The 12,320-nt window shown below is 46.6% G+C and overlaps 1 protein-coding gene across 2 annotated transcripts in view; it reads right to left on the reverse strand.

The window, feature by feature from the left end:
- Positions 1 to 10,905, reverse strand: part of LOC124015931 (nuclear body protein SP140-like protein) — a 38,517-nt gene extending 27,612 nt beyond the window's left edge. For both annotated transcript variants that reach the window (XR_006835256.1, XM_046331417.1), the window contains exons 1-3: positions 10,764 to 10,905; positions 10,429 to 10,547; positions 3,024 to 3,157 (exon numbers count right to left, since the gene is read on the reverse strand). Coding sequence is in view for 1 of the 2 variants with exons in the window: in XM_046331417.1 (XP_046187373.1) it covers positions 3,024 to 3,157; positions 10,429 to 10,456 (162 nt within the window). In the remaining variant the exon portion in view is untranslated. The remainder of the gene's footprint in view (positions 1 to 3,023; positions 3,158 to 10,428; positions 10,548 to 10,763) is intronic.
- Positions 10,906 to 12,320: the final 1,415 nt, after the last annotated feature.

Here is a 12,320-nt window from a genome sequence, read left to right on the forward strand (position 1 = left end):
AGAGCCTGGTGAGCCGGCTGAGGCATGGAAGCCCGACGATCCGGCTGAGGCCAGCCTTTAGCCTAGCGTATTTACTTCACACAAAGTCGGCATGAATTCAAAGCTCACACTTAATTGACACTACCGGTCTGCACATGCGACCCGAATGCAGTTAATAAACCCTACAGGAAATCCCTACAGTATATAGCCTATAAAAGAAAGTGTGCCTCTTGAGCTGTCATTGTGACTCTTCAGAGAGTCACAAATTTGATATGTCTATGCACATGGGGCGGCAGAGTTAGAGCGTTGGACTAATAACCGTAAGGTTGCAAGGTACAAATATGTCGTTCCGCCCCTGAACAGGCAGTTAACCCACTGTTCCTAGGCCGTCATTGAAAATAAGAATTTGTTCTTAACTGACTTGCCTAGTAAAATAAAGGTAAAATAAAATCAAATAAAATTCACTACATATGAGTCTCTGTTCACAGACATGAAGTCTGTTAGCCTTTTCCCTCATGCCTCTGAATTGTTATCTTCTCCTGTCCTAGAGCCTAGGCTATTTTCCTATCCAGTCCCTATCCCACTGAAACCCCAAATCCTGACTCCTGTCATGCATGAAAAATTCGTAACTTAATTTGGTGACACATAAGGTTGCAATCTGAAAGCACGTCTCTCGCCTACGCATGTCAAAATACCGTTATAACATGTCCCCCTCTTCTCTGCGCTGTCTCGTACTTACTGCCCATATGAGAACTTCGGTAGAGAATGTGTGATCAACAAATGATATGAGAGTAGATATGGATATTAAGATACCTTGATATTTAAACTATTTGCACTCTTCAAAATAGTTATCCATGAGCTGATCTGGTCATCAACGAATCATCAACCAAGCCAAAATATTCTGACATTCGTCTATTATTAGGTTATCTAGCAAGCTTAGCAACGATGGTCATTTGAATTCTCATTTGACTGCCATTTGTATGATTTGACGACGCTATGGTCAGGAAGTGCTCTGTGCGTCCTGAGTGCGCTCTGTGTCATGAATTAATTGAGGAACATGATAACGCTCAGAATTTATGAACGGCCTGCTTTGCAATTCACAACAATGTCATTGGCGATCAAAGACCATTCTATGAAGGCGTCACTACAGATCCGGGTTTGAATCCTGGGCTGTGTTGCAGCCAGCCGCAACCGGGAGACCCATGAGACGACACACAATTGGCCCAGCGTCGTCTGGGATAGGGGAAGGTTTGGCCAGCTGGGATGTCCTTGTCCCATCTAGCGACTGTGGTGGCCGGGCGCATGCACGCTTACTTCAGGTCACCAGCTGTACGGTGTTTCCTCCGACACAGTGGTGCGACTGGCTTCCGGGTTAAGCGAGCAGTGTGTCAAGAAGCAGTATGGCTTGGCGGGTCGTGTTTCGGAGGACGCGTGGCTCTCGACCTTTGCCTCTCCCGAGACCGTACGGGAGTTGCAGCGATGGGACAAGACTGTAACTACCAATTGGATATCACGAAATTGGGGAGAAAAAATGTGATAAAATCAATTAAAAGTTGTTTGTATGTGTGTGTCAAGGAGTCAGTGTAAGTATGTGTGAATGTGTGGGTCCAGGTCCAGGTTGTGTGCATAGAATCAGTGCAAGAGTGTTATTGCAAAAAAAAAGGGTCAATGCAGGTAGTCTGAGGGCACATGCCAATTTTTTTCAGCCTCCTCAGTGGGAAGAGGCATTGTCGTGCCCTCTTCATGACTGTGTTGGTGTGTTTGGACCATGATAGATCCTTAGTGGTGTGGACACCGAGGAACTTGAAGCTCAGGACCGGCTCCACTACAGCCCTGTCGATGTGAATGGGGGTGTGCATGGCCTTCCATTTATTGTAGTCCACGATCAGTGTCCTTTGTCTTGCTGACGTTGAAGGAGAGATTGTTGTCCTAGCACTACACTGCGAGGTCTCTGATCTCCTCCCTATAGGTTATCTCAACGACGTTGGTGATCAGGCCTACTACCGTTGTGCTGTCGGCAAACTTAATGATGGTGTTGGAGTCGTGCTTGGTCACGCAGTCGTGGGTGAACAGGGAGTACAGGAGGGGATTAAGCACACTCCCCTGAGGTGCCCTGGTCTTTAGGGTCAGCGTTGCAGATGTGTTGTTGCCTACCCTTACCACCTGGGCGCGTCCATCAGGAAGTCCAAGATCCAGTTGCAGAGGGAGGTGTTCAGTCCCAGGGTACCTAGCTTAGTGATGAGCTTCGGGGGTTCTATGGTGTCGAACTCTGAGCTGTAGTCAATGAACAGCATTCACAAGTAGGTGTTCCTTTTGTCCAAGTGGGAAAGGGCAGTGTGGAGTGCGATTGAGACTGCGTCATCTGTGGATCTGTTGAGGCGGTATGCGAGTTGGAGTGGGTCCAGGGTGTCTGGGATGATGGTGTTGATGTGATCCATGACCAGCCTTTCAAAGCATTTCATGGCTACAGATGTGAGTTCTACTGGGCGATAGTCATTTAGACAGGTTACCTTGGCGTTCTTGGGCACAGGGACTATGATGGTCTGATTGAAGATACGTAGGTATTACAGACTGGGTCAGGGAGAGGTTGAAAATGTCAGTGAACACACTTGCCAGCTGGTCAGTGCAAGCTCTGAGTACGCACCCTGTGGCCTTGGGAATGTTAACCTGTTTAAAGGTCTTACAGTGACTCCATGTTGGAATTATATATGAAGATAAAAAGGGTCAGTCCACATTTCAACCCAAGACCTCTGTTTCTCCTAATATTGAAAATAGTTTTGTAAGATATACTGGTGCTGAGAAATACACACAAGAGTAACAAGTGTGACAACCAACCCGTCTCCCCTATATGATATTGTATATGATACAGACTATATGATACAGACCTATATATATATCCCAGAGTGTAGTGTATGGCAACATTGTCCATAGGCCTGATTAGAGTATGAAAAGTGACCAAGCTGTTCAACTTTCCTGTGTTGTCACGTCTGGTTGAATTGTGTTTTTAAATGGTCAAATAAATTAGATAAAAATATATGCTGTACCTGGATCAGTTTTTCCAGAGTGGTGTCTCTACAGCGGATACTGTACTTCCAGTTCTTACGGCTCTTCTTCCCCCCAAACTCCTCAAAGCCACTTGGGGTGAACCAGCGACCCTGGACCACAATGCACTTCTCCCCTGAGACAAACCAATAAGGAAGTCAGACATCAACCAGGAACCCTGAAACACAATGCACCTCTCCCCTGAGACAATCCAATGAGGAAGTCAGACATCATACACACCACCACAAATTAAAACCATGCAAAGTCAAATAGACTGTGGTACACATGTGCCTGACAGTGATTGAAACCTGGGTCTCCTACACATCACAATACTGTGTTAACCCACTAAAGGCTATGCACTAGATCTGTGCCCGTATTCACAAAGGGTCTCAGAGTGGAACATTTATTGTAAGTGCTGATGGGTAAAAAATAAAAGCTATCCTTAATCATAAAAGTCACACCTAATCAACAGATTTTTAGGACACCTGTCCTAACAAGTTAAGAGTTACCAGCAGGTGTCTTGATAATAGAAAAATGCAGCGAGTCAGTGGTTCCTGCGCCACATGCAATTACTTTGGAGTTGTTAAAATAATGTTTTGATATTTCTGCTGTATATGATCAATCCATAAATGATCTAGACCTACTGTACATGTAACAGTATCTCTTGAGCATTTGACAATGATTTCACGAGGCCAATTCCACAAGTATATGCCTAAATACTTATAAACACTAGGCTAATAAATAAACAAGTTTTTCTTTTGATTATTTATTTATTCACATCATGTCAATTTCAAGTTATCCAACGTCACTTTGTTAAAAAATCTGTTTAAATTGGATGCCTATAAATTGGGCAATTGATGGCATCTACGGCTTATGTTAAATTTGATTGTGTTCGATGAAAATGATAGACCTTTCAAACATTGTTTACAACGTTGTTTGCAACATTATCTGCAAGTGACTTGATGCCTTGTTATCACGAACCTTGCCGAAGATGGTGCCTCTTCCTGTTCGGGCGGTGCTCGGTGGTCGTCGTCACCGGCCTATTAGCTACCATCGATTCCCTTTCCGTTTGTTTTGGGTTATTGGGTAATTGGGTACACCTGTTTTGTATTAGGGTTTGTTTGTAGGGTATTTAAGGGCACTAGGCCCGCTGGGTATTTGTGCGGGCTTGTTTGTGTTACTCTGTGTTTGATGGTGTGAGTTATTCGTGTATTTATTCTCCGGACTATTTTGTCCTGTTGTTTGGACTGGTAACTTATATACGCCCTGTGTGTTGGCGTGACTGTTTTGTTTCGCTGGGGAATAAATTTGAAAGAAAAACTGAACCCTGCTCTCTGCGCCTGATTCCACCCACCACTCCTAGTTAATCGTAACACTTGTGTGCCAAAGCGATTCAGAGTTGTTAAATGGGAGTGACGAGAGTTTTGATATAACGGTAATATTGTCAAAATTCCGCTTTAAACAACCATCAGAATTGGTTTAAAAAAAATATGCATGCCAACATATTAGAGTAGGCAACAGTGGATGCTGTTGAGGGGAGGACGGCTCATAATAATGGCTGAACGGATGGAAACCATGTGTTTGATGTTTTTAATACCATTCCAATCATCCCACTCCATCCATTACCATGAGCCCGTTCTCCCAATTAAGATGCCACCAACCTCCTGTTGTAGGCAATGTTGCCAGGTGAAAATGATATCCAACTTTTTACCTGTCATGTTTTGTCTTAGATTGTCTTGTCATTTTGCTTTTTCCTCTGTTCATTTTCCCCCTGCTGGTCTTTTTAGGTTCGTTCCCCTTTTTCTCTCTCCCTTCCTCTCTCTCTTCTCTCTATCGTTCCGTTCCTGCTCCCAGCTGTTCCTATTCCCCTAATCAATCATTTAGTCTTCCCACACCTGTTCCCTATTCTTTTCCCTGATTAGAGTCCCTATTTCTCCCCTTGTTTTCCGTTTCTGCCCTGTCGGATCCTTGTCTATTGTTCACCGTGCTGTGTCTGTGTATCGCCCTGTCGTGTCGTGTTTCCCTCAGATGCTGCGTGGAGAGCAGGTGTCTGAGTCTGCTAGGTTCAAGTGCCTTCCCGAGGCAACCTGCAGTTCTTGATCGAGTCTCCAGTCTGTTCTCGTCATTACGAGTGGAATTATGTCTTATGTTTGTAGAATTACTTTACTGGATTAAAGACTCTGTTTTCGCCAAGTCGCTTTTGGGTCCTCATTCACCTGCATGACAGAAGGATCCGACCAAAGAATGGACCCAGCGACTACAGACGTTCGTAACACTGCCATCGAGATCCAAGGAGCCATGCTCGGCAGACACGAGCAGGAATTGTCTGCTGCTCGCCATGCCGTGGAGAACCTGGCCACTCAGGTTTCCGACCTCTCTGGACAGTTCCAGAGTCTTCGTCTCGTGCCACCTGTTACTTCCTGGCCTGCCGAGCCTCCGGAACCTAGGGTTAATAACCCACCTTGCTACTCCGGGCAGCCCACGGAGTGCCGCTCCTTTCTCACTCAGTGTGATATTGTGTTCTCTCTCCAACCCAACACATACTCTAGCGAGAGAGCTCGGGTTGCTTACGTCATTTCACTCCTTACTGGCCGGGCTCGAGAGTGGGGCACAGCTATCTGGGAGGCAAGGGCTGATTGTTCAAACAATTACCAGAACTTTAAAGAGGAGATGATTCGGGTTTTTGACCGTTCAGTTTTTGGTAGGGAGGCTTCTAGGGCCCTGACTTCCCTATGCCAAGGTGATCGATCCATAACGGATTACTCTATAGAGTTTCGCACTCTTGCTGCCTCTAGTGACTGGAACGAGCCGGCGCTGCTCGCTCGTTTTCTGGAGGGACTCCACGCAGTGGTCAAAGATGAGATTCTCTCTCGGGAGGTTCCTTCCAGTGTGGACTCTTTGATTGCTCTCGCCATCCGCATAGAACGACGGGTAGATCTTCGTCACCAAGCTTGTGGAAGAGAGCTCGCGTCAACGGTGTTTCCCTGCTCCGCATCGCAACCATCTCCCTCCTCTGGCTCAGAGACTGAGCCCATGCAGCTGGGAGGTATTCGCATCTCGACTAAGGAGAGGGAACGAAGGATCACCAACCGCCTGTGCCTCTATTGCGGATTTGATGGACATTTTGTCAATTCATGTCCAGTAAAAGGCCAGAGCTCATCAGTAAGCGGAGGGCTACTGGTGAGCGCTACTACTCAGGTCTCTTCATCTAGATCCTGTACTACTATGTCGGTCCATCTACGCTGGACCGGTTCGGGTGCTACATGCAGTGCCTTGATTGACTCGGGGGCTGAGGGTTGTTTCATGGACGAAGCATGGGCTCGGAAACATGACATTCCTTTCAGACAGTTAGACAAGCCTACGCCCATGTTTGCCTTAGATGGTAGTCATCTTCCCAGTATCAGATTTGAGACACTACCTTTAACTCTCACAGTATCTGGTAACCACAGTGAGACTATTTATTTTTTGATTTTTCGTTCACCTTTTACACCTGTTGTTTTGGGTCATCCCTGGCTAGTATGTCATAATCCTTCTATTAATTGGTCTAGTAATTCTATCCTATCCTGGAACGTTTCTTGTCATGTGAAGTGTTTAATGTCTGCCATTCCTCCCATTTCTTCTGTCCCCACTTCTCAGGAGGAACCTGGCGATTTGACAGGAGTGCCGGAGGAATATCATGATCTGCGCACGGTCTTCAGTCGGTCCCGAGCCAACTCCCTTCCTCCTCACCGGTCGTATGATTGTAGTATTGATCTCCTTCCGGGGACCACTCCTCCTCGGGGTAGACTATACTCTCTGTCGGCTCCCGAACGTAAGGCTCTCAAGGATTATTTATCTGTGTCTCTTGACGCCGGTACCATAGTGCCTTCTTCCTCTCCGGCCGGGGCGGGGTTCTTTTTGTTAAGAAAAAGGACGGTACTCTGCGCCCCTGCGTGGATTATCGAGGGCTGAATGACATAACGGTTAAGAATCGTTATCCGCTTCCCCTTATGTCATCAGCCTTCGAGATTCTGCAGGGAGCCAGGTGCTTTACTAAGTTGGACCTTCGTAACGCTTACCATCTCGTGCGCATCAGAGAGGGGGACGAGTGGAAAACGGCGTTTAACACTCCGTTAGGGCATTTTGAGTACCGGGTTCTGCCGTTTGGTCTCGCCAATGCGCCAGCTGTTTTTCAGGCATTAGTTAATGATGTTCTGAGAGACATGCTGAACATCTTTGTTTTTGTCTATCTTGACGATATCCTGATTTTTTCACCGTCACTCGAGATTCATGTTCAGCACGTTCGACGTGTTCTACAGCGCCTTTTAGAGAATTGTCTCTACGTGAAGGCTGAGAAGTGCTCTTTTCATGTCTCATCCGTTACTTTTCTCGGTTCCGTTATTTCCGCTGAAGGCATTCAGATGGATTCCGCTAAGGTCCAAGCTGTCAGTGATTGGCCCGTTCCAAGGTCACGTGTCGAGTTGCAGCGCTTTTTAGGTTTCGCTAATTTCTATCGGCGTTTCATTCGTAATTTCGGTCAAGTTGCTGCCCCTCTCACAGCTCTTACTTCTGTCAAGACGTGTTTTAAGTGGTCCGGTTCCGCCCAGGGAGCTTTTGATCTTCTAAAAGAACGTTTTACGTCCGCTCCTATCCTCGTTACTCCTGACGTCACTAGACAATTCATTGTCGAGGTTGACGCTTCAGAGGTAGGCGTGGGAGCCATTCTATCCCAGCGCTTCCAGTCTGACGATAAGGTTCATCCTTGCGCTTATTTTTCTCATCGCCTGTCGCCATCTGAACGCAACTATGATGTGGGTAACCGCGAACTGCTCGCCATCCGCTTAGCCCTAGGCGAATGGCGACAGTGGTTGGAGGGGGCGACCGTTCCTTTTGTCGTTTGGACAGACCATAAGAACCTTGAGTATATCCGTTCTGCCAAACGACTTAATGCCCGTCAAGCTCGTTGGGCGTTATTTTTCGCTCGTTTCGAGTTTGTGATTTCTTACCGTCCGGGTAGCAAAAACACCAAGCCTGATGCCTTATCCCGTCTGTTTAGTTCTTCTGTGGCTTCTACTGATCCCGAGGGGATTCTTCCTTATGGGCGTGTTGTCGGGTTGACAGTCTGGGGAATTGAAAGACAGGTTAAGCAAGCACTCACGCACACTGCGTTGCCGCGCGCTTGTCCTAGTAACCTCCTTTTCGTTCCTGTTTCCACTCGTCTGGCTGTTCTTCAGTGGGCTCACTCTGCCAAGTTAGCTGGTCATCCCGGTGTTCGAGGCACTCTTGCGTCTATTCGCCAGCGCTTTTGGTGGCCGACTCAGGAGCGTGACACGCGCCGTTTCGTGGCTGCTTGTTCGGACTGCGCGCAGACTAAGTCGGGTAACTCTCCTCCTGCCGGTCGTCTCAGACCGCTCCCCATTCCTTCTCGACCATGGTCTCACATCGCCCTAGACTTCATTACCGGTCTGCCTTTGTCTGCGGGGAAGACTGTGATTCTTACGGTTGTCGATAGGTTCTCTAAGGCGGCACATTTCATTCCCCTCGCTAAACTTCCTTCCGCTAAGGAGACGGCACAAATCATCATCGAGAATGTGTTCAGAATTCATGGCCTCCCGTTAGACGCCGTTTCAGACAGAGGCCCGCAATTCACGTCACAGTTTTGGAGGGAGTTCTGTCGTTTGATTGGTGCGTCCGTCAGTCTCTCTTCCGGGTTTCATCCCCAGTCTAACGGTCAAGCAGAGAGGGCCAATCAGACGATTGGTCGCATACTACGCAGCCTTTCTTTCAGAAACCCTGCGTCTTGGGCAGAACAGCTCCCCTGGGCAGAATACGCTCACAACTCGCTTCCTTCGTCTGCTACCGGGTTATCTCCGTTTCAGAGTAGTCTGGGTTACCAGCCTCCTCTGTTCTCTTCCCAGCTTGCCGAGTCCAGCGTTCCCTCCGCTCAAGCGTTTGTCCAACGTTGTGAGCGCACCTGGAGGAGGGTGAGGTCTGCACTTTGCCGTTACAGGGCACAGACTGTGAGAGCCGCCAATAAACGCAGGATTAAGAGTCCAAGGTATTGTTGCGGCCAGAGAGTGTGGCTTTCCACTCGCAACCTTCCTCTTACGACAGCTTCTCGTAAGTTGACTCCGCGGTTCATTGGTCCGTTCCGTGTCTCCCAGGTCGTCAATCCTGTCGCTGTGCGACTGCTTCTTCCGCGACATCTTCGTCGCGTCCATCCTGTCTTCCATGTCTCCTGTGTCAAGCCCTTTCTTCGCACCCCCGTTCGTCTTCCCTCCCCCCTCCCGTCCTTGTCGAGAGCGCACCTATTTACAAGGTACGTAGGATCATGGACATGCGTTCTCGGGGACGGGGTCACCAATACTTAGTGGATTGGGAGGGTTACGGTCCTGAGGAGAGGAGTTGGGTTCCGTCTCGGGACGTGCTGGACCGTTCACTCATTGATGATTTCCTCCGTTGCCGCCAGGATTCCTCCTCGTGTGCGCCAGGAGGCGCTCGGTGAGTGGGGGGGTACTGTCATGTTTTGTCTTAGATTGTCTTGTCATTTTGCTTTTTCCTCTGTTCATTTTCCCCCTGCTGGTCTTTTTAGGTTCGTTCCCCTTTTTCTCTCTCCCTTCCTCTCTCTCTTCTCTCTATCGTTCCGTTCCTGCTCCCAGCTGTTCCTATTCCCCTAATCAATCATTTAGTCTTCCCACACCTGTTCCCTATTCTTTTCCCTGATTAGAGTCCCTATTTCTCCCCTTGTTTTCCGTTTCTGCCCTGTCGGATCCTTGTCTATTGTTCACCGTGCTGTGTCTGTGTATCGCCCTGTCGTGTCGTGTTTCCCTCAGATGCTGCGTGGAGAGCAGGTGTCTGAGTCTGCTAGGTTCAAGTGCCTTCCCGAGGCAACCTGCAGTTCTTAATCGAGTCTCCAGTCTGTTCTCGTCATTACGAGTGGAATTATGTCTTATGTTTGTAGAATTACTTTACTGGATTAAAGACTCTGTTTTCGCCAAGTCGCTTTTGGGTCCTCATTCACCTGCATGACAACCATTGCAACATTTGATGTAGGCTACAGTCACATTCACCATGGTTGCATGTTACCTATAGAGTTAACAGGCAAGGACCGACCATCCATGCTATTAACAATATAGCATTAACCATGTTTTGAGGGTATACGTAATTTGTTTACATGTACTTTGTTTACAAACATTGGAGTAAAACAAGCGTATACAGCATTTTGTTCTGATGGTGTAAAACAGTTGAACTAAGTTCATGAGTTATATTCTTCAAGAATCAATGGGCACATATCATAAATGTGTAAGTCCAAAAATGGATGTAGCAACTGCAGATTGTCACTTTTAAGGTCTCAGGGAAGGTTATTCAGCCAAACCACATCCATCATTACACACAAACACATCATATAAAGTCCTTGTTATGACCTACCTTTGGCCAGCTTGTCCCTGTTGAGCATGCCTTCTTTTTCCCCACAGGTGACTGGGAGCTGGCTCTTGTAGATTGGCCAGGTCCAGATGTCAGCTTTCTCCCCTTCCTGAAAGGAGAGCCTGCATGGGGACACATTGGGGACAGTCATTAAGATTTGTCTTGAAATAAAAAATTAATATATTTCACCCCGCCAAAACAATAAACCTACTTCTTACCCTATGAATTCAAGAGTCAATATTTACTCAAGAAAATGTCTGTTTGAAGTTAGAGGTACTTTAGACTTTCCTACTCAAGGCCTCCTCTTTTACCCCAGGGAACATAAGCCGGGGACTCACAGTATTTGAGCCTCTGGACTTTCCTCTTCTGACTGGGGGTGGACTGGGCGGATGTGTTGGGCCGCTCCTCATCCGCACTCGCACTTCTCTTTTTCTGTTTCCTCTTTTTCCTTCCTGACTTCTCCTCCTCCTCCTCTCCTCCACCCGCTGAAGCCTTCTTCTTCTTATCCTCCTCCTCTTCCTTCTCCACCTTCTCCGGCAGTTTCTCATAGAATGTGAACGACCCTACAAGGGATTGGTGGCAACATTGAGCAAACCATGCAACCTAATTCATGTACACCTAATAAATAATTATTAGAAATACAAATAAGACAGGGCTTTGAACCTCAACTTCAAAGTATCCACCATTGAGACTATATTTATATTATACTAGGAGTTAGAATTATATATAGATATTAGCCTATCCATACAAATGCCATAATAAGGCCATAATAAGAGAGTAATAAGAGTGAAGGCTCCAGAACTGACCGTCCAGCAGGCGGTTTCGTAGCAGGCGTAACGTGGGGTACTGCTGCAGGAGGTGATCCCTGAACACACAGTTCCAGAACAGCTTGATGCTGTCGGGCCTCTCTGCCTCCACCCAGTCCAACACCCGGTACACACCCTTCTCCCTCAGCTCCTTACTCCTAATCAAAATCAGCTTCTGCAGGAGGGGTCAAATACAAAACCATGGTCCAATTTGTGGGGGTTAACACATTTTGGCTGGAGTAGAGTGATAGACTTGATTCTCTAGAAGCAACTACCATCCCAATCAGTTCATGTGACAGACAGGAATTCGTGGACATATTACTAATCAATGATCATCAACTCCAATGTCCACCCTTACAATAACATTCAAAGACGTGTTATTTATATTTTTTGTACCCAGATAGTAATAGGAGAGTGAATGGTCTTAGTGTACATAGTACACTCTTAGAATTAGTGTTGAACCGATGAACCCTGGAGAACCTCAAGGAACCTCTAGCGGTCAAACCGGGAAATGATTACAATCGTTTTCAAATCAAATCAAACCAAATTTTATTAGTCACATGCGCCGAATACAACGGGTATAGACCTTGTTCTCCAAATAGAATTTTAGTTTTTAAATTGTATAGAAATGCAGTAAATGAGCTTCAACTTTTTTTTTTAATGTCTAAAACTCAGATCCTGGCTATGGCCCTTCACATCAGCTCCAGTACTCCTACAAACCGGGTCTATACACTAGTCCCAATACTAATATAAACTGGATCTACACCTACATATCTCAGCACAAATACCCATATGAACCAGGTTCGATACTCTGATAAACGAGGTACAAATCAAATCAAATTTGATTTGTCACATACACATGGTTAGCAGATGTTAGTGCGAGTGTAGCAAAATGCTTGTGCTTCTAGTTCCGACAATGCAGTAATAACCAACAAGTAATCTAGCTAACAATTCCAAAACTACTACCTTATAGACACAAGTGTAAGGGGATAAAGAATATGTACATAAAGATATATGAATGAGTGATGGTACAGAGCGGCATAGGCAAGATACAGTAGATGGTATTGAGTGCAGTATATACATATGAGA

Source organism: Oncorhynchus gorbuscha, linkage group LG26 (genome assembly GCF_021184085.1).
Source record: "Oncorhynchus gorbuscha isolate QuinsamMale2020 ecotype Even-year linkage group LG26, OgorEven_v1.0, whole genome shotgun sequence".
NCBI classification, from domain to species: Eukaryota; Metazoa; Chordata; class Actinopteri; order Salmoniformes; family Salmonidae; genus Oncorhynchus; species Oncorhynchus gorbuscha.